General features: G+C 37.4%; 1 protein-coding gene across 2 annotated transcripts in view; it reads left to right on the forward strand.

The window, feature by feature from the left end:
• Positions 1–3,019: 3,019 nt before the first annotated feature.
• Positions 3,020–27,039, forward strand: part of ERC1 (ELKS/RAB6-interacting/CAST family member 1) — a 125,245-nt gene continuing 101,225 nt past the window's right edge. Inside the window, exons 1-6 of one of the 2 annotated variants that reach the window (XM_015814174.1) lie at positions 3,020–3,771; positions 18,980–19,396; positions 21,776–21,850; positions 22,871–23,026; positions 24,558–24,641; positions 26,738–26,905. In XM_015814174.1, coding sequence (XP_015669660.1) covers positions 3,103–3,771; positions 18,980–19,396; positions 21,776–21,850; positions 22,871–23,026; positions 24,558–24,641; positions 26,738–26,905 — 1,569 coding nt within the window. In that variant the 5' untranslated portion in view covers positions 3,020–3,102. The remainder of the gene's footprint in view (positions 3,772–18,979; positions 19,397–21,775; positions 21,851–22,870; positions 23,027–24,557; positions 24,642–26,737; positions 26,906–27,039) is intronic. The other variant, XM_015814175.1, reaches the window with a different exon arrangement.

A 27,039-nucleotide genomic window follows, 5' to 3' on the forward strand; every position in this document is an offset into this window, starting at 1 on the left:
TTTCATTGCTTGTGGTGAAAGACTTTATCTGAAATTAATGGAATGCGGATGGGTTTTGGTTCTCATTATACCACATTACTGATAGTATCAGTGGCTCTGTCAGGAGTATTTCTTTTGCTGCATAATCAGAATTTTATACCACTTGAATATTCTGTAATCATAATGGTTCTTTTTAAAAATCTGCTTCTGGTAACAGCTTAGTTTTCTTTCAAAGGCAGATTCAGAGAAAAATTTTCATGCAGATTTGCTTTTTTAATATAGTAGCAATTGGTATGTTTGTATAACATTATGAGCAACTTCTTTTTAATCAGTAGTAGAGATCTTGAGAAATCCATACAGAAAACTAGAGAAGTCGATATAGAAATGGACCAGTCCGTTTAATGTGGTGTAATTCTGATGCTGCCACTTCAGAAACTAGAAGATAAAAAATAATTAGTTGACTTGGCAATCAATGTCAAGATTTTATCTAAGTATCCCATATCATTTCTGAATCTTGATGTGATTTTTTTTCTTATTTCTTGCCTTATAGATTTCTATTTCTGTTCATTGTATATACAACTATTGTATATCAGTACTGTAGTTTAAAGGAAATGGTTTCACAAGGTATTGATGATCAGAACCTGATTATGTATCAAAAGAAGTATAAAGCCTGTTCATACTTTTCATTGTTTGCCTAACTTGTACCTAAATGACAGGATATAATTATGAGAACTCTTGATAAAAATATTACATTTTCTTGCTGTTTTATTGGATATTTCAGCCCCACTTCCTGTAACAAAAATCAGTTCCAAAATACTATTAATAAAAACTAGTCATATGGGAGGTAAATAAAACGAGCATTATGGAATTGCTGTTTTCATTTGTAGAACATAATTTTTAGGGTCTGTTCAGTGATGAGAGCATACTTGCTTATGTTGTTGCTTCATGTCAAAATAAATGACACTGAATTGCCTCATACTAAATAGTTTTGTAATAAGATTTAGGATAATCTGTGTACCTGTACCTTGTCTGTTTCTCCATGGACTATTTGCACATAGTTTGCCTCTTTCACTGTGTTTTTATCTGGCTCTTGCCAGATGTGCTTTTAGCTCATCTTATTATATCCAACAGTCTTGGCTTCTCCACCCACAGCAATTTATTTTTTGTAACTAGTGAGTGAGATACAAAAATGCCTCTGTGACAACTCTAATTTGAATGTGCCTTGACAAACTGTATAATTAAGTACTTTTGTGCAGATCCTGAGAGCAAACAAATCCCAGCTCCAGAGAGTTAAAGTCACGGTCTGTTTTCCAGCACCGACATCAAGTTATCCACATCTAGAGATATGATACAGTTTAAGTTATCCAAAGCTGAAGGAAATAGGGATCTATTTGTAAATCGAGAAGGACACGTGGACTATTTGAATTATAAGAACAATCCTCATTATAACTTCAGAATGAGACATATTAATAACACTGAGTAATTTCAATAGTCTTAGACATGTTACTGATACTCTGTCTTACTCTGCCAGTTTAGATTCAGGTTTTTTTTAAATTTGGGCTACTGTATAAAGAAATTATGACAGTTGAGAGGGTAACATTTACACTCACATAATCGTGTATGGAATCTACTCAGTTTTACATGATTGAGGAATCCTCAGATGTTTCCTATATAGATGCAGACATTTACTGATATTTTTACACCTGGATCATCTATATGAAGCAGACCAGTACATAGAAATCATTTTCCTTATGCTAATTTTCTGCAAACACGTAGAAGCAGCAGATCGTTCTTTCCAAAATTTGATAACTGAGAAGGCAGTGTTAAGACTAAGTGTTATTTTCAAGTTCAGTATAACGTATTTCTATATCTTGCCTGTCAAAAGACATTTTACCAAATTGTAATGAGTAATGTAACTAGTGTCATTATTTTTCCTTTCCATATTCTCTTGTACTCCAAATGTCCCTCGGGGATATGCAAACATTTTGATTCAAATAGAGCTATTCAGAGCAGTTTGAGTCAAAATGTTGTACACATCATTTCTTTCTCTTCTGACAGTCTAAATATATGAGTTCAAGATCTGCTTCTATCTGTATTCCATTCTATGTTCTTTCTTTAACTTCCCACCAATTAGAAATTCTACACTTTCTACACTGTTTCACTTTAATTACATGTTTTATATATATATTGAATAATCTGAAACAGTTGATTGGTAGCTTTTTGTTGAACTAAGGCCATTGCTTTTTTGCCTTCACAATGATTTCATTAATTTTTTATTTTATTTGATTTCTGTAACCGCCCCTCTCAACCAGCGACTCTGGGTGGTGTATATCATAAGTGACACAATGCTATTAACCATGCAGTAGTTGTGGTTCAGACCATGTTTTTAATCTGTTAAATGTGTTGATCCTATAAAAGGAACAAATCTTTTATTTATTGTCTTTTATTTATTATCAGTGCCATATGTCACTTCTTAGTCTCTGTTACACAATGATGTCTGAAATATTTACTAGCAGTGTCTCTGATAGATGGAGCTTTTGACTTCAATTTAATAACAAAATTCTACATTTCAGCATTAAAATCTAATGATTGACTCTTTAAAAAATAGCACAAATCTTTGTACCACAATTTTTAAAGGTATAATAATTGCATTTATGTTGCTGCCTTTATCATGATCTTCATATCTGGGCTATTTTATTTTTTTTATGTATGTGCATAAGGAATTAATTCATAGATGTCACAGTGCACAGAAGTAAAGACAAAGAGAAGAAAAGTAGATAAGCTTGCAAGTATTACATGATACAGATTTTACAAATACTCCGGAGAGAGATTCAAAATAATTTAAAAATATTAAATTTGCTTTCCTAGAGTAAATAATACACCATGTATTTGAACTTTTAGTAATATGTGGAAAATTAAAGCATATTGAACAATAATTAGCAGTGTAATAGATTGTGGAAAATTAGATGTTGATACTTTTTTTTCTGTTTCAGATGATTGGCATCAAAAAAACTATGATTTCAGGAATGAATGCTTGGACCTAATGTAAAAATAACTGGCCTTAAGAGTGAGAAAATTTCAGAGAATCTCAAGTCATAATCAAATTACGTCAGAAATTCAATCATGTATGGAAGTGCTCGGTCAGTTGGGAAAATTGAGCCAAGTAGCCAGAGCCCTGGGCGTTCACCAAGGCTGCCACGTTCACCGCGATTGGGCCATCGTCGAACCAACAGCACAGGGGGCAGCTCTGGAGGTAGTACTGGAGGTGGAAGTGGCAAGACACTGTCAATGGAAAATATCCAATCCTTAAATGCTGCCTATGCCACGTCAAGCCCTATGTACCTAAGTGAACATGAAAACGTGGGCGCAGACACACCTAAAAGCACCATGACCCTTGGCCGATCTGGGGGTCGTTTGCCTTACGGTGTTAGGATGACTGCAATGGGCAGCAGCCCCAACATTGCCAGTAGCGGGGTTGCCAGCGATACTATTGCATTTGGAGAACATCATCTTCCTCCTGTGAGTATGGCTTCTACAGTGCCTCATTCACTACGCCAAGCTAGGGACAACACAATCATGGACCTGCAGACCCAGCTAAAGGAAGTGCTCCGGGAAAATGATATATTGCGAAAGGATGTAGAAGTGAAAGAAAGCAAACTTAGCTCCTCCATGAACAGCATCAAGACATTCTGGAGTCCTGAGCTGAAGAAAGAAAGAGCCCTGAGGAAAGACGAAGCATCCAAAATCACGATTTGGAAAGAACAGTATCGGGTGGTTCAGGAAGAAAATCAGGTTAGTAAACTAAAGACTTAAGCAGAAAAAAAGGGTGTGTGGGGAAATGCAGCGGTGATAGTAGATAGGTTTTGAATAATTCATTGCTGTGAAATTCCATCACGAATTCCCTCATCTTACCCAATTTGAGTGGTTTTAAAAAGCACTGTATCACATGAAAAGATTCTGTCTTGGCTCTATATTACCTGGGTAAATAAATAAAGTAGGGGCAACTTCTTTGCTTCCCCATTTTCAAAGCACCAAGTAGGGTAGTCCTCAACTTACAGTCACAATTGAGCCCCAAATTTCTGTTACTAAGACAGTCGCTAAGTCAGTTTTGCCCCATTTTATGGCTTTTCTTGCCACAGTTGTTAAGTGAATCCATACAGTTGTTAAGTTAGTAACACAATCTTTAATTGAATCTGGCTTCCCCACTGACTTTGCTTGTCAGAAAGTCGCAAAAGGTGACCTGGGCCATGGCAACCATTATAAATATGAGCCAGTTGCCAAGCGTCTGAATTTTGATCACTTGACCCTGGGGATGCTGCAGTGGTTGTAAGTGTAAACAAGGATGATAAATCACTTTTTTAGTGCTGTTGTAACTTCAAATGGTCACTAAATGAATGGTGGTAAGTCAAGGACTACCTGCAGTATAAATATATTCTCTGATTTCTTCAGGTCAGAATTCATTGCGTAATACAGAAACACTGTAATTCATAATATTGTTAAGTAATTATTAACTTCAAAGTACAATTAATCAACAGTACCTAATTTGAAAACTGACAGTTAACACTTAGACTTGGTATTTTCAAAACTTTTTTAATTGAGTTGCCTTTTTTGCTCCAAAGCTTCAGATAGATACAATCATAGAACTAATATTCATAGATCAATTCCTACCTCAGCAGCAATAGAATGCACTGCAAATTAGATAGGAAACTGCAAGAATGGCAAAAACAAATGCAGGTGGTCCTCATTTAATGATCACTTGTTCAGTGGCCATTCAAACTTAAAATGGTACTGTACAAGCTGCAGTTAAGACTGGTATACCAAGCAGATTTGAAGTTCTGATGTTCCCCCCCCCTCCCCTCACTGCCCATGGTCAGGTGACTTCACTTTGGGCGCTTGACAGTTGAGTTGTATTTATGGCTGTTTGCAGCATCCTATGGTCACATGACTGCGCTTTATGACAGCTTTGCCCAAAACTGGCATTTACTTCAGGTTTTCAGCAAAACCGCTCTCATAGGGAGCTATTGGTTCGCTTTAATGACCATGACATTTCCTAAACAACCATGGATTCACTTTATGACTGCTGTAATTTTCTTAATGACTATTGCAAAAAAGGTCTAAAATCGGGTCGGTCACATGACCCACCTGTTTTACAAGTATCATGAATTATGGCCAGGATGGACGGGCTCCATTATGGTCAGAACTCGGGGTCTATATGTATCCTATAGGAGATTTTAAATCACCTCCAAATGAGGTTGAGAGGGGAGCAAGAACACCTGGCTTCTTTAGCCTCCTGAGATTTGAACTGAGCCTTCTGTGACCAATTTCAAAGGGTTCTGGAAATGGACCAGTTTCTGAGAGTTTTTAACAGTTGAGAAAAAAGAGACCAATGGGATGCTGAGTTTCATATGGAGGGGGTTTAAAGAGTGTATTTATGGCTTTTAGAATTTTTGTGGAGGGTTTTCCTTAATGGCTTCTGAAGAAAGTGAAATGAAGAAGGGCAAGGATTTCAGGCAGTTGTTTTTTTGGCTGCAGCCCCCATTTTTACAGCCCCCATTTTAATCTAGAGCAGTGGTGGCGAACCTATGGCACGGGTGCCAGAGGTGGCACTCAGAGCCCTCTCCGTGGGCACGCGCACCGTCGCCCCAGTCCTAGGCCTTCAGCTGGGTTTTATAAAACCTTTTTGCTTTAGGCCTCTGCCACCGTGTGCAAAAAAAAAAGGTTCAATCAATCAGTCAATTTCAACTTCTTACGGGAAAAAAAAGATCTTGCAAAGTTGGAATTGATTGATTGAACTTTTTAGTCCCACCCAGTTACCATCGCAGCCACTCCTACCCAATGGGCCACACCCACCCGGCACCTGATGATGCATAAATGGGTTTTGGGTTGCAGTTTGGGCACTCAATCTCTAAAAGGTTCGCCATCACTGATCTAGAGATTAGGCTGGAGTCCTCATTGCTCTCTTCAGGAAACTATTTAAAATCGAGCTGTTCTAGAAGGAATCTGGAATGAATGTCACAACTATACTTACTACATTAAGATAGCTATTTGTATATGAAATGAAAGCAATTGGATGTTATGGTTTTGTTATGTTTTTATGACATAAGCTGTCAGGAGTCTTTTTTTTTAATCTTGGCAATTTATAAACTGGATGGATGGATGGATTGTCCTCGTATCGAAAAGAATAAAATATTTCTTTTTAGTTTAAAAATGCATGAAAACCTATGGCTTTTTGGTCAGCCAAATAATATTTAACAGAAGAGGATGCAGTGACTTTTCTACATAATTCTGCACACCCTTTCTAATTGTTCATTTAAATCCCACTATAATTACCTCTATAATGATAGGCTTGTCGAACAATGGCCAAAAAAGGAAGGGTATTATTTAAAAGCATGGTGAAATATATAATGAGATGTGAAAGCTTGGTGTCCTAATTTGCCAGTTCATGTCTAATTCAATTGTTTTACACCCTCTCTACCACTTGCAACTAATGACTTCTGCCCTTTATAACGAAGACCTGGATACTGAAATTTACTTTAAAGAAATATCCCAACATAGACTTTCAGTTATGGCTTATTTGGATATTTTTAGCTGAGATCAAGCCACATTCATTGATGAATGTAGTAGTGTAAAGCAATCTTGAATAACTCACTGCCCCCAAATGAACTGAACACGGTTTTCATTGTTTCTAATCAGTGTTGTCAGTGAACATGTACTGTAGACTAAATTACTGAAATTATAATTCAACTTGCCTGATTTGGAAACCCTAGTATAAAAAATTAAGGTTTAAAGATGCTAGAAACATTAGATGAGTTAGATATTTTCTGCTGAAGAAACTGAGTTGGATAACTTATAACTTCAATTTCAGCTTCTTATACAAAGGGCATACTTGGTATGTTCAGAAAACAGAATTATAGGTAGTCCTTGACTTAACGACCACAATTGACCCCAAAATTTCTGTTGCTAAGTGAGACAGTTTTAAGTGAATTTTGCCCCATTTTACAACCTTTCATGTCACCGTTAAGTGAATCACTGAAGTTGTAAGTTAGTAACATGGTTATTAAGTGAATCTGGCTTTCCCATTGACTTTGCTTGTTAGAAGATCGCAAAAGGTGATCACATGGCCAAGGGACACTGCAAGTGTCATAAATATGAACCGGTTGCTAAGCATCTGAATTTTTATCATCTGACCACGGGGTTTCTGCAATGGTCATAAATGTGAAAAACAATCATAAGTCACATTTTTCAGTGCCATTGTAACTTCGAAAGGTCACTAAATGAACTGTTGTAAGTTGAGGACTACCTGTACTGTGATACCCACGTTTTCCCCGAAAATAAGACCAGGTCTTTTTTTTTTTTTGCCTCCAAAAGAGGCACCAGCTCTTATTTTCAGGGGATGTCTTACTCACCTCCAGCACAGATTGCCTTTGTGGAGCCAGGTGGGCGTGGCCTGCACGTGACGCATCCAACCCATGGGCCGCCAGTTTGACACCCCTGATTTAGACTATAAGTCATATGATCTGTGGCCAGGAATTGAATTTTATTGATGAGCCAGTTGTTATTTGTGTTTGCAAGCTGACCTTTTCCTCTCCTGAGTCTATAATGTAACAAAAACCCAGGTGGAATATATTAAAACATGCCTCTCCTTTCCTTGGTTATATATCACATGCAGAATGCTTGGAGATAAACAAATTTTAATTCTCCATTCTGTATAACACAGAAAGCTTCCAACTTTCATTACATGGAGCATAAGCTAATATACAGGTAGTCCTCGAGTTACGAGTGTAATGGAGCCTGCCCATTCCACTCATAACTCGAAAACTCGTAGAGTGAATCTCGTTCGAGGTACGAGATCACTCCCTTGCTCAAAACGCACCCGGCTCGTTAAGCCAATATGAGGTATCTCGGTGGGGAAGGCCATGGAGGGCCTAGTGCTGGAACAGGCCCCCAAGGCCTCCCCGACCCACTAAGATACTGCATGCTTCCCCCTCCTTTCCTGCCACGCCAGACTCACCCTGAAAAGATCCGTCTCCTCTCTGCTGCAGTTCTTGCTGCTGCCTGGATTTAAGGCTGGGGAACACGTCTGCGACACACACCCCCACGGCCCAATCTGGGCTCCAGAGGCCTTTTCCAGGCCCGATCTGGCTCCAAGGAGACTGCGGAAGCGTTCGCCGGCTTCAAATCCGGGTGGCAGCGGCCTGGAAAAGGCCTCCGGAGCCCGGATTGGGCTGCGGGGAGGATTGCAGAAGTGTTCCCTGGCCTCAAATCCGGGCACCAGCAGCCTGGAAAAGGCCTCTGGAGGCATGGGGAAGTGTCCCCCAGCTTCAATTCTGTTCTCTGTTGCAGAGAACAGAGGCCTAAAGTACCATAAGATCACGAAAGATCAGTAGCATGAGATCTCGCCCCACTGATCTCACGTGATCTTGCATTACTTTAGGCCTCCATTCTCTGTGAACGCACCGAAGGTCTGGAGCAGCCAAGAAAATGAAGGATCTCGATCTTCACAGGGTGAGTATTGAAGGCCTGGTACCTAGGGAGACCCGGGGTGGGGGTGGGGAGGGAGGGAATATCCAGGCTGAATGTTGCAGAGCCACTGCGGTCGCTTGTAAGAGCGAATGACTGCCGTGTGCTATTGCAGTATTCGTAACTTCGGGACTTGCTCGTAAGCACTAGGGAGCGCTCATCACGTAACTTTGAATGAGCATTAAGTGAACGTTCGTAACTTGGGGATTACCTGTACTAACTTTTCATCCTATTTTAAAGTTACAAATACAAAAACTCTTCATAGCCTAAATTTTAGCAATCTAGAAATCGTTTCTGTTTCATCCTAATTCAGCAAAAAGTCTATTAGGAGTTAGTAATCAAACAATAGTCAAATAGTTTAGTCCTGATCAAAAAGTCCAACTTTATATTCCTTATTTTTGTTGTACTCAGTCTTGAACTTTAAATCATTTCTATAGTATCGCAGGATTTGATCTTTTATCAATCTTTGGTATTTAAAAGGAGCCTTCAAAGCTTTCATCAGCCTACTTTTGAAATCCCATCAAAAGGCATCATCTTGGGTTTTCTTGTCACAGCTGTTCCAGGTCCAGATCCTTTTCTTGATTTTCTATCATATTTATGTCAGGTAAAAGTTTTGTAAAGTTTTGTTCATCGTCTTTTAAAAGTTTATCCACTGTATTGTTTCTGAGATATTAGTTATTAATATTTTAGTTCATGTTTCAAAAAACTGTTTAAGAAAAAGTTAAAGTCAACTTAGCCATATTAAATTTTTTCTACCTGGTTCTTTACTTCCCTCTAGTGTCCATTCGCAACATTTATCCTAATATAGATTTACTTTCATTTCAGTCATTTCCTGTGAGTACATTATTTAATTATATCTATTTTTCAAATCTTACAGCAAAAATAATCAATATTCCAAATATCTCTGGTCTCCCAATCCATTTAAAACTTTCTTAACTCAAAATCCTCTTCTTCTTCTTTTATGCTTTTTGCCAAGTGTATATTATTTTAAATTCTTAAGTCTCTGTTTAATTTTTTTTTAATCTAAAGAAGGTGAAACTCACCAAGTATCAAATTAAGCTGATCGTTTTGAAGGTCTCTAATATCCACAGGGTGGTGAAATTGAACATTTCTGAATGTGATTAGAAAATGAGTTTGGCTGGCTCAGTGTAATAATGATGAAGATGATGATGATGTTGGAAGGTACCTTGGAGGTCATCTAGTCCAACCCCCTGCTCAGGCAGGAAACCCTATACCATTTTGGACAAATGGTCTCTTCTTAAAAACTTCCAGTGCTGGAGCATTTACAACTTCTGGAGGGAAGTTGTTTCACTGATTAATTATTCTAACTCAGGAAAATTCTCCTTAGTTCTAGGTTGCTTCTCTCTTTGGTTAGTTTCCATCCGTTGCTTCTTGTCCTGCCTTCAGGTGCTTTGGAGAATAGCTTGACTCCCTCTTCTTTGTGGCAACCCCTGAGATATTAGAACATTGCTATCATGTCCCCCCTCGTCCTTCTCTTCATTAACCTAGACATACCCAATTCCAGCAACCGTTCCTTATATGTTTTAGCCTCCAGTCCCCTAATCATCTTTGTTGCTTTTCTCTGTACTCTTTCTAGAGTCTCAACATCTTTTTTACGTCGTGGTGACCAAAACTAGATGCAGTATTCTAAGTGTGGCCTTACAAGGCATTGTAAAGTGGTATTAATACTTCATGTGATCTTGATTCTATCCCTCTGTTAGTGCAGCCTAGCACTGTGTTGGCTTTTTTGGCAGCTGCAGCACACTGCTGGCTCATATTGTCCACTAGGACTCCGAGATCCCTCTCATAGTTACTATTGTTGAGCAAGGTACCACCTATACTATACCTGTGCATTTGGGTTTTTTTGCCTAAATGTAGAACCTTACTTTTTTCACCATTGAATTTCATTTTGTTAGATAGCGCCCAATGTTCAAGTCTGTCAAGATCCTTCTGTATCTTAAGCCTGTCTTCTGGAGTGTTGGCTATTCCTGCCAGCTTGGTGTCGTCTGCAAATTTGGTGAATTCCCCATCTATCCCCTCATCCAAATCATTGATGAAGATGTTGAAGAGCACTGGGGCACCCCACTACACACTTCCCTCCATGTAGATGCAGTTCCATTAAGAACCACACACTGAGTATGGCCGGTCAGCCAGCTACGAATCCATCTGGAGGTGATGTTGTCTAACCCACATTTTTCTATCTTATCAAGTAGTAGGTTGTGGTCTACTTTATCAAATGCCTTACTGAAGTCCAAGTAAAGACCTTATAAAAGACTGTATCTTCTGATAGCAAAGATGTCATCTCCCTTGGCTCCTGGCACTCACTGGGAGACCGGCTTGACCAGATTCTTTTTAATGAGAAACCGTATCATCTGTTATATATACAATGTGTTTGAGTACACTTATGTCAGGCTTTTCTGGTACCGGCCTGGTAGCCATGGAGCACAGTTTGCATTTCCATGTTACTTCTCAAAATTTTCATATGATCAGTAATGTTTGTCAACCCTTCAAAATAGACTAGATCAGAAAACAAACTCTTTTAAGTTATGGACTATTAGAATTCTTTTGTTGCACGACTTAATAATAGAATCTTTAAAGCTTGACAGACTTTTTGCCTGCCTGCACTTATTTCAAACAAAATCAAGAGGAGGTAATCTTGAGGGGGGCTTTTCACTCCCACTCCCACTCCCACCCGCCTTTCAGAACTATGCTGATTTTTTGCTTTTCCATTCCTTCAAAAGTATCTCCTTCCTCTTCTACCTGTTCTTACCTTTGAATCAGTCTTGCAGGAAAAAGTGAAATGATAAAAATGGCATTGAACCATAGAGCTGTTTTCTGAAATATAAGCAAATTGATTCCGGTCTTTATTCCATTTGATTATCAGGCACATTCTTCAAAAATCTCCCTGGTAACATTTTATTTCATGGTTACTATGACAGTTGGGTATGTACCACCTTTTGAAAATGGATGATTCATCGCGATGTTGTTGTCACTCTTTTTGGTTGATGGAAAGTCTTAACACTAGATCAATTTATTTTTATTGGCTGTAATTAATGACGGATCTAACTAACAGTTCAATTAAGAAAAGTAAGCAGGCATGCCTTACATGATTTTCTTTTTTCACTATCTTCATACATGTTTTTATAATCTTAATTCAAATTAGAATTTAGGAACATTAGAATATGAAGTTTTGAGATGCAGTCATTAGGTATAATTTATAGATATTAAAAAAACATCACATGATTTGTCATATCCTCATTTTCTTAGGTTCTAGTTTAAAATCTCTGTTAGTTTTTTTTTATTATTATTATTTTCCTCCAAAAGTAATTAGTTTCTAATATTCCTAACAAGTTCTCAGGTTCCCTGTTTCAATTTGGCTGATAAAAAGTATGCTTATCATGAATAAATGTGAAGTCTGCCCAAACTTCATAGTTATCTTGACTTGCAAATGAAATATTTAAGAGCATTCTTGAATGAGCAGCGATCAAAAGTGGAAGACAGAGGGTTCAAGCAGGAATTTATAAAGTTAAATACTAGATTGGCTATGATTCAAGAAAATATTTTTTCAAACATGTCCTAAAAAGGGAATGGAAAATGCAAGTAGAAACTGCCTGTAAAATAAACAGTAGTACAGTAAGTACATCCTTTTCTTAAGCAAGTAGCGTATCCAAAAATGCAGCGTAGGGATTAATTATCTCAATGGATAATTGAATAAGCCACTTTTGTTAAACCCTTGCCAGTCAAGAAGGATGCAGCCAATCTGTGGATGATCGCTTTTTATGTCAAAACACATTATCTAGATTGGTGATTACAAGTAAACGAAACACCATACATCATTGAAATCATAATAATATTAATATGACTGTTCATCATAGCACAACTCTCCCAAAATAATCCAATCCAGATAGCAACTGCTGGTAGTGGAAAGGAGAATCAAGTCTTTAAAAATTGTAATTGTTTCCTGATGGACAGAGAATGGGGAAACCCCCTGTAGTTCTTTTGCCCAGTCAGTCACATATCAGTTTTCCAAACATAGCCAAAATTAATCTACCGTAAGCAGGTTTTCTTTGAGCCCATCAGTTACAGCCTTCACTGGAAATCTTAACTGCAGGAAATGAGTGAGAATGCTGCCTTTGCTTGCTAGTATGTTGATATACTGTACCTCTAAAAGACACATGCACAACTACAAATAATATAGGACACTTTATTAAAGCTAGGTTGCTCAGCAACATATGAAAAGGTATGCCAAGTTCTTATGCTCTGTGTAGCATCTTATTTAAGTTCCCTTGTACAGACAAAAGATAAACAGACATTGTATGTTGGGATGTGACCTCAGAACAGGAGAAGTGAACAAAAGAGTATTTATTGATTTTATCCAATTTAGAAGCTGCCCAGACCCAGTTAACTCTGGGTTGCTCACAGCATAAAAAAAAACAAACAGCAGACAGACAGATCAATCTAATATTTAGGCATGAAGCTGAAAACCAGGAGATTGTGAGTTCTAATTCTGCCTTATGTATGAAAGCTGGCTGGGTAATTTTGAACCAGTTTCTCTCTCTCTCTCTCTCAGCCCAACTCACTCCACAGGGGAAAATAGTAGCAGGAAGGTCTACTAGGTATGTCCTCTGCCTTGAGTTATTTATAAAAATAACAGGCAGGATAAAAATAATCTCCAAACACAGAATCCATTCCCCCAACATCCTCCCAACAGTAGATGTCCATAGAACATATACTAATAAGGGTATATGGGAGCTGCAGCTCTTTTGTTATGTATGATCACGATGTAACAATGTTCATGATGAAGGCTAGTTATTTCTTATTTTTAAACTTAACACAAAGCAGAAAAGTGATTCCTCTTTCTGATTAACAAAACTTGACCTTCCCCCCCCCCCCCCGGGAAAAAAAATCTGGAAAGTTTTACCGGCAAAGAAGAAACAAAGAATCAAATATATATTCTGCATATATTCTCACATATTCTTCATTGCAAATTAGTCAAATATTAATAAAGAATTTTAAAAATTGAATAAAATATAAAAATTACATTTGGCTCGATGGAATATATCCTACTGTGCATATTTGAAAAAATCCATGTAGAACTAAAAGCCAACATTAAACGACAACTGAAGGCGGGCTTGAAATGAAAAGGAATAATTTGTCATAGCTGACCTCTAACCACCACCAGGATATATTCCGGATGTGAGTCTTCCCTGCAGCAATATGTGATCATTGAATGTGTATCTTAAATGTCAGGTCTGTAGTCTATCTTTTATAAGGGGGCAAAAGAAAACATTAGGACTATTTAATTAGTCTTTAAATAAAAATAGCCCAGAAGGAACAGGGGGAAAAAAGACATAAACCAATCCTGATAGCCATAGCCATTAATAGGAGAGCAAATAGTGGAGAATAGAGAAGTGACCACATTGCAGAAAAGGGAAAAAAGCAAAAGAGCCCAGAAGCTAAATAGAAAACAGGGTTATAACGCTGTAACTAGAGCTTAGTGTTAAGGAGATGCTAAAGGCAAACAAATGTTATGCTTATCAAAAATAAATAAATCCTGAATCAAGACTTAAGCCAGGGATTTCATAAGACTGCATGACTATGGGTTCATAGAAGTTTGGTTTCCATCTTTAACTCCAAGGTTGCAGTTTCCCAGACAAAACTGGATATGCATTTGGGGGGTGTTTCCAGACGCAGAGATCCTGCTCCAAGAGCAAGTTGCAGGTGTGGCTAGGAAGGCCTTTGCCCAGATTCATCTAGTGCAGGGGTAGGCAACCTTGGCTCTTTTATGACTCGTGGACTTCAACTCCCAGAATTATGAGTTGAAGTCCACGAGTCATAAAAGAGCCAAGGTTGCCTACCCCTGATCTAGTGTAGTGATGGTGAACCTTTTAGAGACCGAGTGCCCAAAAACCGCCCCCACCCCTGTCCCCGCTCCGCCCTGCCCACTGGGCCACCCATCACCTCCACGGCCCGCCACAGATCACGCAGGCAGCCCAGTAGCGCCATGGCGGCCATGCCCTCCGCCCGTGCCCCATAGCATCATCTGCGTGCGATGGGGCGCAAGGGCAGAGTCTTGTCCCTGCTGCCCGGCTACCATGTCCTTGGCTGTGCTGCTTCGCATGGGCCGCGCCCGGGGGCGATTGTCCTCCAGGGGGGCTGCTGGTGAGGAGGGGGCCGTGGGAGGAGGCGGGGCTGGGGCGACGGTGCATGTGCCCACAGAGAGGACTCCGAGTGCCGCCTGTGGCATGCGTGCCGTAGGTTCGCCACCACTGATCTAGTGCACCAGTTGTACCCTTTCCTGGATTGATAGTGCTTTCTCTTGGGACAGAGGAAGTGTGAGCCTCCTGTGTTGTGGTGCCTGTCCTCTGGGACAGCCTTCTGCTGGCATTTCAAACAGGCCTGATCCTGTCGTCCTTCGAATAGGTCTTGAAGACCAGGCTTTTTCTCCAGGCCCCAAAATAGGTTGCAGTATGTGCCCATTTGAATTGAACTGTTGTGTGTGTCTATTTTTCTTGATACATCTTTTATTTCCTTTGTTGGTCCCGTGAACCACAGTCCAGTGGATTATGGTTTTATTTTTAATTTGTGTTGCCCAGGGTGACAGTTGATTTGGGTGTCCATAGAAATCTAAATTAGAAGTAAACAAGCATCTAAAACCCTTGCTGAGATTTATGGCTTTTGGAAAGTAATGTGATATTGGGAACAGAGAAATTTTTCTGCATTGAGATCAATCCCTTCAGGAGTTTCCTTCAGCTTTCGTTGATTGTTGTTCCATTGTGGTCTGTGTCTGTCTCTTTGGAGCTCATTCTTTCTGAAGTGGATAGGGGAGAGCTCAGAGACTTCTTTTCTTTTGAAGCATATGTTTGGATAAAACCACAGAGCAAGTTGTGAGTACATTCATGCACATGTTTCATTTCCTTGTGGTTAAAGAAAAAAAAATGAAAATCCCAAGTTAAGAGAGTATTTATACCCACCCACCTACCAAATATCTCTGTCTCCAGTCTTGATCAATATTGGATATGAATCTGAGTGTGTTGGAAAGCTTGAATGTGGTTAAAGATAGATGGAGCCAGCAGAGCTTTTGCTTTAAGGTCATGCTTAGAGAGCAAAGAATTTTAGAGAATCAAGTGAGGAGGAAAGTATTTTAGTCATTCAACAACAGTACAAAAAACAATTTTTAAAATCACACTGAACTACTTTAGTAGCCATAGTGAATCATTGCATAGAAAGGCGGAACAGAGACATCTATGTTAATATGAAAAAAACGAAAAGCCCCGATACATTTGCATGAGTCATTTCATCAGACACTTTTTTTTTTAAAAAAAAAGATTAATTTGCTTCAAACTAGTGGGGACCTATTGTATGGAAATATTAAAGTATGCAAATTTAAGGATCATGAGGGCAAATGTCAGGGAGTTTGAGTAAAATAAATGATATTGTACTAATACCTACCTATATGCATTTCAGTGTCTCTGTCTCCCACTTAAAATGTTGGTCTAGTTCAGGGGTAGGCAACCTTGGCTCTTTTATGACTCGTGGACTTCAATTCCCAGAATTCCTGAGCCAGCATCGCTGGCTCAGGAATTCTGGGAGTTGAAGTCCACGAGTCATAAAAGAGCCAAGGTTGCCTACCCCTGGTCTAGTTGAAGAAAAGTAAAGTAAAGATGTTGTTGTTATTGTTATTGTTATTATTACAATAATGAAATGCAAAGGGAAAAAAATCTTACATTGGATAGTAGAAGTTGAATAACACAAGAATAAATTATAAGTATAAATAATACATAAATGAAAACATGGGGAAACTTTCTAGTAACACATTTTCCCTTCCTATTGGGTTTATTTCTCCAGCCACTAACCACAACCTAGATACATATGCTTTATGTTAAACATTAAAGATTATTGCTACATTTATTTGAGCCCATATTCCAAATGTCTAAATTTGCCCTGCTGTTTAATATAGTATAATGTGGGAAACCGTTTTTGCTGGTTGAATTTCTGTTATAGATATACATCGTCAATGAAGCTATTGCTGCTTGTTCCCCACATTTGGACTTCCAATCTGATATCATCAGCAAAGTTTCTTTTTTCCAATATTGTGCTAAATTAGTTCTTGCTGCCATCAGAATATGATAAATTGTGCTAATATTCATTTATGTTTTCTGGAATTATACGTTATCCGAAGATTACATTCAGGAAGGAGAGCCAGCAGCTCTGCCCCTCAGCCTCCCTGTACATTATGGCGGCTGCATGACCTCATCCCAGAAGTGGACATCATTTTGGAACAACCACAATTCCTTGCAGCCAATCCCAAAATGGTGCCCATTTTTGAGATGGTGCCACACAGCCTGGGTGTCAGAAGGCTGTATGATGAATCAGCTGCTTTCTGAAGGAGATCTACAGAAGAGTTAAAGTCACCGAGACATGATGGGGGAGAAGGATGGGGGAACCTAGCGTGGTAGGAAGCAGGCCCAAGCCCTGGAAGGACCCAGCAAGGTGGGATGAGGAAAAAGATTGGTGCACGGTAGCATCCCTGCAGTCAGTCATAAAGTGGGTGGATTGCCAAGTGCCTAAATTTTGTTCATGTGACTGCAGGGGTGCTGCAGCGGCTATAATTTCCAGCAGGGCTCGTAAGCCCCTTTGTTCCGCTCCCTCATAATTTTAGATGGTCGCTGAATGAACAGTCATACGTCAAAAGACTAGTTGTATTTCTTTTGAAGTTTTGCATCTATTTCATCTTACAGTTTTCAATTTATTCCATCTGTTTCGTATTTTAATCAATTTATATATACACTGTTCAAGTGATCTTGATTTTTTATAAATATTTCAAATTCTATCAGCTTTCTCAACGTCTCTTTTTATTCTTCTAGCAATTTGTAAGTACGTCAATTATTGTACATTTCTAATAAGCAGTTCTTGCTAATGCCTTTAGTCTGTTTCATGAGTCTTGATGCACCATACTGGCATATGTGAATACATAGTTCTTACTGTAGCTGTCCTTGAAATAAAAGATATTTGATAGTGAAGCAAATGGAGAAGACACCAGAAGAAACAAGAGATAGAATTGTTTCACTCACCAATTAATACTATATACATTGTCCATGAAGCATGTATGACTTCTCTCTGGATGGTACTACAATATTTTATAAATTCCTGTTTCTGGTAGACTTTCACCTGCTAAAGTTTGTTCTGTTTTGTTCAGCAGAATCTGTAGACCAAGCAGTTAATGCTACTACAATTTTATTATATTTTGTTGAATCTATTTTTTTTTATTTTAAACTGTTGTAAGATGTTATTCATTAGAAAGACAAGACTCAAATTTCAATATCAATAAAAATAAAGTTTCCTGTGTTATCAAATAATTCTCTGTGTGTGTTTTATGGTAGGTTACATTGGAAGAAAATGCATCAGGTCCTGCTAAGATAGCTATTTGAACAGTTCTAGCATGTGAAATTGTATTTTTATTTTTTGATAGCATTGAATATCTTTTCCTATTTGCTTTCATAAACTAAAAAAATAAAATGTATTGATGCCAAGGTGTTTCTGTTCTTTCATATGTGGCATACTTCTGTTCCTTGGATTCGTTTTGACTATTTTCTGTTAATGTAGACATGAACAAAATGTTTTTTGCTTGACCTAGTTGAGCTGAGAAATGTTCTACTGACAAACTACTTATCTGTAAACAGTTTTAATCTCTTTTCTACTCTATTGCCTTTGAGATTATTTAACAACAGAGTAGTTTTAAGATCAACTTTTTAATGTAAAATTCTACAGTATCATAGCCCTATTAGACATTTGTTATTAACTCCTTTTTTAGATATTCTATAGGGGTTTGAACAATATGCAATACATTTTATTGATTAAACATCTGATCATATCAAAAAGCTACCAGAACACTACCCAAAACACAGTAAAATATATTCATACCAAATGGTCACCTGTGCTGTCAAACTCAATTTGTTTTAGGTAGGCTATCTTCTTAATAATGGTCTTTGATATGAAAATTGCAGTCTTCCTAGTAATATGCAAATTCATTCCCTATAAGAGGTATTAGTTTTTAAACAAGATTCTAAGTAAACGTCCATTTCCCCAGGATATAGTTTGTAGTTATACAGTATTTATATGATACCTTCAAAAGCAGATGCGCCAACATATACAATCTTTCTGCAAATGAAACTCTATGGCAGGGGACCCCAACCCCCTGGGCCTTGGCCCTTTCAGAACTGGGCCGCGCAAGCAGTAGATGAGTTTGTGAGCACATGCACGCAGCTCCACTTGTGCAAGTGGCGGGTGTTTGCGCTCACATATGAAGCTCACATTTATGCGGGCAGTGGGCGTGGGTGCTTGCCGCTTGCACAAATGGAGCTGTGCACCTGCCTACTGCTCACACAGAGCTATCCCCTCCCCCCGCCAGGCCTGTCATAAATCAGTATTGTATTTCTTCTTAATGAAATGATTACTGATTCGGGTGTTTATTTTTCAGCATATGCAGATGACTATTCAAGCTCTTCAGGATGAGGTTAGGATCCAGAGGGACCTGAACCAACTTTTCCAGCAAGACGCTAGCAGTAGATCCAGTGAACCGTTTCTTACAGAACTTACAGAAGAAAATTTCCAACGGCTTCATGCAGAGCATGAGCGTCAAGCCAAGGAACTCTTCTTGCTACGCAAAACCCTGGAAGAAATGGAGTTACGCATCGAGACTCAGAAACAGACCTTAAATGCTCGTGATGAGTCAATTAAAAAGTTGCTGGAAATGCTGCAGAGCAAGGGATTGTCTGCAAAAGCCACCGAGGAAGATCATGAACGGACCAGAAGGTTGGCAGAGGCTGAAATGCACGTTCATCACCTGGAAACCTTACTAGAGCAAAAGGAAAAGGAGAACAGCTTGCTCAGAGAAGTGAGTAATTCACTTAATCCATCGAATCTTGCACTATTTTTTTTTCATTGTTTTATCTTTTGATAGAAGCAAGCAGTTGCCAATTTTTCTAACCCGTTTAAAACAACGCACACCTTACTCTGGAACCTACACTTGCCTGAGTGCAAATTGGTTTCTTATTCATAATTCATTCTGACCTCACATATCATTTGATAAATTCTATGTGTAGGAAGTTGGGATGTATCTGGGAATAATATCAAAGTATCAGAAAAAGATTGGAAGCTGACATTTGAAATTTTGAGTTGTGAATATCCATATATGTTTAAGTCTGGATTCATAGATTGAGAGAGTATCAGTCAAGAACATGTCTAAATAAGCAACATATTTATGAACTTTTTTGTTCTTTAGGAATTCATTCTTGTGCAGGAAAAATACTGGGAGCAATCAGGAATTTATCCTATTGTTATATAATAGCAAGTCTATTCTAAATATAGCCTACCTGAATCACCACAATCTTCGCATTTGATTTTACTGTCTACTTCTATTTAGAAAACCAAGAAATCTGGGCAACAATAAAGAATGGCAGTTCTATAGTTTCCATAGAAACAGTTACTTTACTATGAAGGATGTTTGAAACTATTTGCTGTTTTACATCATGTTTCAAGTGGAGTAAGCATTCTTCATTGATTTTCATGTAACTTTATGATTAAATTTAAAATTTTAAAGCAAAACAGCTGAATTATTTTGGATAGAACACATTCATATAAACAAAATTAGAGATGCATCATATAGGGCGCGGAGGCTTTCTTATAGAGAAAAATATTGCATTCCAGATTTCTTTTGTAGATTAAAATCGTATTTACAGCAGATTAAAGTCAAATGATGTAAGGAGACTGGACTATGGGAGATATACTGTACAGGTATACAGGCCTGTAAGAGGAAACTGAACGCTCTAACAATAAAAATACTGAAGGAGACTTTTGAAGAATGGAATCAGAAAATAGAGTCAATATCAACAATGTCAGTAATGGTGTCTGCTTCTGTGGATAGACTACATCCGAAATTAAATAAATGTTAGATGAAAAAACATATCTGACAAAATAAAGGTGACATTGAAAGTGGATTTACAATTCACAACCCAAGAGAATGATTTAGAAAAGGTTGTTTCATTGGATATACAAAGAAATTGACTGAGACTTTAAAATTTAAAAGGGAAATATAAATAATAAGAGAATGACTTGAATAATTTTCTACTGGAAATTACAAAAAAGGCTTCTTAAAGCCTTGAAAAATTCTTTGTGATAGGACAAAGAAGAAATGAAGTTAAAACAAATTGTACAACAATATTTGAACGAACTAAAAATTACAACTTCTAAAAGTAAAATGAAGGAATATAAAGTTGGTTTGTTTGATCAAGATTAAAATAAGTAATCAAAATAATTACTCCTGGCCCCTGAGTGGATTTTCAGCTAGCACCAGGACTGAAAAATGATGTTTTATATATTTGTTTAGAGATAAGAGATAAATGTTTATAACCTTAGGAGTGGTGAAAAGCCATTAAACTTGTCTATACTTGTGATTAATTTTGGAGGTCACTTCTTTATATATATTTTTCTCTTTTTTATTAGATTCTTTTTCTTTTGTTTTGTTTTTTTCCCCTTGCATTTATTACTCCTTTCTATTTTCTTTTCCTTTAGTCTTGATGCTTACACCAATATTTAATATCTTATGCTAATATTTAATGTGATTTAATATTTCTGGATCTTTCATTATGAAAATTGCTCTAAAAATGGGAGGAAATTTTGTTTGTAATTATTCTAGTCCAAGAATAATTGTGGTCTAGTTTAAAGCAGTTTTGTGTTTTGAATGTTTCAGTCCAAGCATTTTTGTTTTGCTCCTTCTTCAATATAGAGCACTTATGTCAGCTGCACATTAATTGTTTTGATGAACAGTTCCTTGTTATCACTGTGGAAAGAGCTGTCGTCATCAGTAACTAGGTGGTTGCTACTCTGGGAATGTAGGAGTATTGCTGGCACAGATGCTTTATCAGCTTGTTAAGTACATAGCAGATTGTTGCTGTTATTTATTAATCCTGTTTTTTTCAAGTATTTTGTCCTTCTTGAAGACGAAAGTTTGAAAAGATCATTACTAATAGGTATTAAAAATGTTTAAAGTTGTTTAAGCTATTACTTTTGATTATGCTGGGGGTTTTTTGGCAGAAAATTATTGATATGCAGTTCACTGTAGCTGTTTCTTGGTTGTATAAAAAATAATAACCACGGCAGTACCAGGAAAAAAGATGGAATCATTTACCTAGAATACTTTTTCTATGAATCCCAGAAGTTAAGTCCGATGCTGTTGCATTTAGGTATCTACCTGATGTTTCTTCTTCTTAAACAGGAGATGCACCGTCGTTTTGAAAATGCTCCTGATTCTGCCAAAACTAAAGCTTTACAGACTGTTATAGAGATGAAGGTAAAAGAAAGCAATTCTTTCTATCAAATTGGAATCGTTTTTCCTCTTTTATTTTTTGAATTTTCATCCTGACATATTGTACAATACACCGATTCTTTTGTAGCATTTCTGCTATTGTCAGGAGAATTTTAGAGTTTGGTGTATAAATGCGCAAAACTGTTTGTATCTCGTTTATGTCATGCATGTGAAATGAATGTCTCCTTTACCTATTGTCATAATTGCTGTTACTATTTTTTTTTATGTATGCTTATTTTGTTATATATTCTAAATAATTGGGTTTCATGGGAAGGATTTTTGTATAAAATAGTTTCAATAACAAGGAAATAATTGTTTTATTGGAAACAGGAAAAAGGATTACAGAACAAATAGTACATCCTTTTCTAGATGATGTTCTATTCCTTTTGAAAGGACTTGTATGTCAGCATAGCTGTTTGCATTAAATGTACAGATAAATACTTCTGACTGTGTTGCAGAAATGTGCACATTTTTTTAATTTGCCTCCAAGTTCTCAGTGTATTCACAGTGTTATTTCTGGCTTCAAAATGCCAGTTTCCATTAATGTATCTCTGTTTAAATTGTAGATGTCTGTGGAGATTCTCAGTCATCCAGGTCATGGTTGTCCCAAAGGTGTGTGTGTTTTTTTTTTCCAAAAGGCAACTGAACTTTCTTGTTTTTTTCCTTGAAGATGTTTCGCTTCTTATCCAAGAAGCTTCTTCAGTTCTGCTGAACGGTGAAGAATCCTTCCATTCTCCACCATTCACTCAGAACTAAAGAAGCTTTTGGGATGAGAAGCGAAATATCTTCAAGAAAAAAACAAAAAAAGTCCAGTTGCCTTTTGAAAAAAAAAACACCTTTGGGTTAAATTGTATATGCATGTTTAATAACTGCTATAGTTAAAAATTATGTATAGCCCAGTGCTACAGGAAGAACTTTCTCAGACATAGTCCCTCAACTCAAATGATGTTAGCAAAACATTGGCATTTTTTGAGGAAACTGAACCATTGTTCCGTGTATTTGAAGGATTCTAAAATTTCTTCTATGGAACGTGGACTCCGAGACTTGGAAGAAGAAATCCAGATGTTAAAGTCAAATGGTGCCCTCAGCACAGAGGAACGTGAAGAAGAAATTAAACAAATGGAGGTGTATCGTAGCCATTCCAAATTTATGAAAAACAAGGTAATAACTAAACCGTGTATGTTAAAAAAAAATAGCTTACAATTCCCCCCAAAAGTTAATGCATTCACTGAATCATAGAACGGATAAAGGATTGGTGATCTATCTTCTCTACCAGAGTTCCTTCAAATTAAGTGAAAGTGCTTAAGCAAAGCTATAAATCCATGTTACCGTAATTTAAGATTGGTGAACCAAATTTGATTTAAGGCGTAGAAACCAATTTAGGCAAGTCGAACTGCCTCAACATAATAAAATAAAACTGTGTATTGTTCATGCTCTGGTAAAATACTTAAGGGACATTTCTTGCATGAATTAATGTAAACAACTGTCCATGACATAGCAAAGTGTCTTGGAGAAGATGATGACGTTGAAATTTAAGACAGATAAGGGTGGAAGATCTCAAAAGGTTACACGTGGCCATGCATTGCTGCAAACTATAATCAATATAAATGTTTTTAGAGTCTGTTTAATGTCAGAGAAAAAGGAGGTAACTCCCAGGGCTTTCTTTGAAAATGCTGAAATTGGGGTCTGCATTATAAATTGCTGTATTAACTTTGGGCATTTGAGTAATCAGATTAAAATACACAAGCACAGATTTGCTTGCCTTATATATGTAGCTTCCAGTCAGTTCAGCTTTTGATATGGTTATGATTAAAGTACTAAACTGAGCTGAAAATAGCGAAAGGAAGCCAACTAGCAAATCAAATAAGTTGTTTTTTACAAGATTATTGTTTATAAGACATAAGTGAATAATATGGTAACTTAATGCCGAAAAGATTTATCTAAGGCTCCCTGAAGAGGCGCTATTCAGTAATTCTATATTTGAAGTGCCATCACCTGCTCCCGGGAAGGTATCTGTCTCACATCACTTAATGGAAGCACAAGTAATAGGTCTTCCCAAAAGCATTCTAAGGGGTGGTTCTGCAGTAAATCCAGAAATGGACTGGGTACAGATGCAGCAAATAACGTGTCACGTAAATGAAAAAGCACTTTAGCAATCTTGTTTCCTTATTTTGTATCAACTGCAGTTACCAGTTAGTTTTCAAGAGCAGCATCTTGTAATATGCATCGCAGTAGTCTATAAAGAGGAGATCAAGGGGATAAAAATTATCAGAATACCCAACTACCAAAGGATTGATAGCATGTTCTAGATCAGGGGTAGGCAACCTTGGCTCTTTTATGACTCGTGGACTTCAACTCCCAGAATTCCTGAGCCAGCCATGCTGAGGAGAAAGGGAGAGTTTCCAAGCTGAGCCATGCTGGCTCAGGAATTCTGGGAGTTGAAGTCCACGAGTCATAAAAGAGCCAAGGTTGCCTACCCCTGTTCTAGATGATGTCTTCTAAGAATGTGTGAAGTATGATAGTCGTTGCCTATGAGTTTAGGAGAAAGTGGTTATTTTGAGGAACTGGTATTTAATCATGGCGAGCTGCTTATATGTTTCCTACTCTTTGCATCTCTTCAAATGGAGGAAGGTTAAGAGGAAAATATTTTGCTCTAAATGTAAAAAAAAATAAAATAACAATGTCATGGCAGGTAGAGCAACTGAAGGAAGAGCTAAATACCAAAGAGGTTCAAGGGGAGGAACTGAAAAAAAAAGTGACTGATCTCCAGACAGAGGTCTCTGCCGTAAGATTGACGTTTCTTTATACAGCGCTGCTCTGCCAGCTTTCTGGGGTGGCTTACTTTCCTTACTTTACCCTCTGCAACTCTAAAGAGCAAGAAAACTAACAGTTCTGCATCTGTCCTTATTCACACCTGATTGATATATTACAATCTATAATCTGCCCCTTTGAACACCCAGTTTTAGTTGCTCAGCTTAAAAGATCACCACAGTTGCATGAATTGTAATTTTAGCGCTTAGAAAGAATATGAAAGGAAATGGTCACAGCATGATTCATATCTTTGAGATGCATGTATTAAGCTTTTGAAATGAATAGCAAGGTTTGCCCGTTCCAATTTGAGCTAGCACAGGTCATCTTGTTTGAATAAGGTGGCATAGTTTTAATAAACTGTTAGGGGCATAAATATGTATCTTGTGTTGCTTTAACTTCCTGGAATGACGCTTTTTACGTACCATGCATGGACACATTTGACGTCTTCCATAGTTTTATGATTTATTGTGTGCAGCAAATTCGATTTCTAGTTCTAGTAAAATGCAATTCTCTACTATATATGTAAAAGAGAAATTTTACTATTTGAAAATGTGTGAATTAATCTTTGATCTTGAATCCATTCTGTGCTCCTTTCTAGGTGGAAACAATTTTTCAGATTTTTTTAAATCCCGCCTTTATTATTTTATAAGTAACTCAAAGCAGCAAACATACCTAATACTCCTTCCTCTTTTTATTTTGCCCAGAACAACAACCCTGTGTGGTATGTTGGACTGATAGAGAGCAGTCACCCAGCTGGCTTTCATGCCTCAGGCTGGTCTAGAACTCACAGTCTCCTGGTTTCTGGGCCAGCATCTTCACCACTATACCAACATTTGTGTGTCTGAGAAACTTGATTTGTTGATTTTGAAAGTTTCTGGATTTTGTGTCCTGTCTCATAAATCTAGTCGTCTAATTATCATATTAGGAAATAGGAAATTACCATTTTTCATCTTAAAAATTAAATCTCAAGGCAAAAATGAAATGAAGATACACCTGTCTTTAAGGTCAAATAGTAGATAGTATTCATAATAAAGGAAGAGGAAATACTCTGCTTTTTGGCATCTTGGTATTACTATTAGAGCTAAAGATATTTTTAAACAGCTGGAAGTATATTGAAGGATAAAAAGATTACTATTTATTATTTAAATTCCTTCCATGGGCTGGGGTCAGTATGATACCCACAGATATAAAAGCATATTTTGGCCCCAAAAGATTTTACCCAAAATGATGGAATGAATTGAGATTGCTAATTTTCGTCAGATTTTGACTTTCTTGCTCAATTTTATTGCATGAAATTTCGCCAGATTTTAATGTCCTTGTATGAAATCTAGCAAGATTTTGCCATTTTCACATAAGATTTTAAAAAATGGCCAGCATATCATAAGACTTTAGCTACACTTCAACTAGTAGTTAATTATCCCCAAGCCTTGAAAACAACCTTTGAAATGAAGTGAAACTATGTTTGCCCGTGCATGTTGCTCTGCTTTACATTTATATTTTATCCTGCATCTCTTGAGGTCTGAGGAAGCATATAAAGCTAAAATGAAAAAAGATGTGAAGAAATAATAATGCAGACATGTAATAAATTCTAGTGATAGTTTTCATCAAATCTGAACAATTTCATCAAATCTGAATAATTTCTGCTTATTAAAAGCCAGGGTTTCTTTTCCTGCTGTTCACTTTTGAACGCTTAAAAAAAAAGCTTATGCTACGACTGATTTCCTTGGCATTTGGGCCTTTTTCAATTTTAGTTTTCCACAATTGTGAGGTTATAAGAGAAGCTATTTACTACAACTATATAGTCTTACGGTCTTCCTATCAAGGAGTTTTCTTGTAGGAATGCTTATTCTCTTTTCCTCAAAAACTCTTTTAACATTACACAAAAGCATGCTTTCAGGTTTACTATTCCTTTATTCAGATTCCTTGATGCCATACCTTGGGATTGCTGGAAATGTTGTTCCAAACTGGAATTAAGCAATTTCCATAAGGCTTCTGAAAGTTTTCTGCGGTGCATTGTTGCCATTTGATAACATATATTCTCATATTTGACTCTCCCTATAGATTGGTCAAGTGAAACAGGAACTATCCCGGAAAGATACAGAGTTGCTGGCTTTACAGACAAAATTGGAAACCCTCACAAACCAGTTTTCTGATAGCAAGCAACATATTGATGTACTCAAGGAATCCCTCACGGCAAAAGAACAGAGAGCTGCCATCCTGCAAACAGAGGTAAACAACATATCCTTAATACCGGGGAGTTCTGCACGATGATTAAAATATTGGGCTGTGAGATGTGCATTCCTTCTGTTTTTTTCTTCAGTTCTTAAGTTAGAAGGAAAATCTGTGACTTCCCAATTCCAAAC

This window comes from Protobothrops mucrosquamatus, unplaced genomic scaffold (genome assembly GCF_001527695.2).
Source record: "Protobothrops mucrosquamatus isolate PMUCROS unplaced genomic scaffold, P.Mucros_1.0 scaffold226, whole genome shotgun sequence".
NCBI classification, from domain to species: Eukaryota; Metazoa; Chordata; class Lepidosauria; order Squamata; family Viperidae; genus Protobothrops; species Protobothrops mucrosquamatus.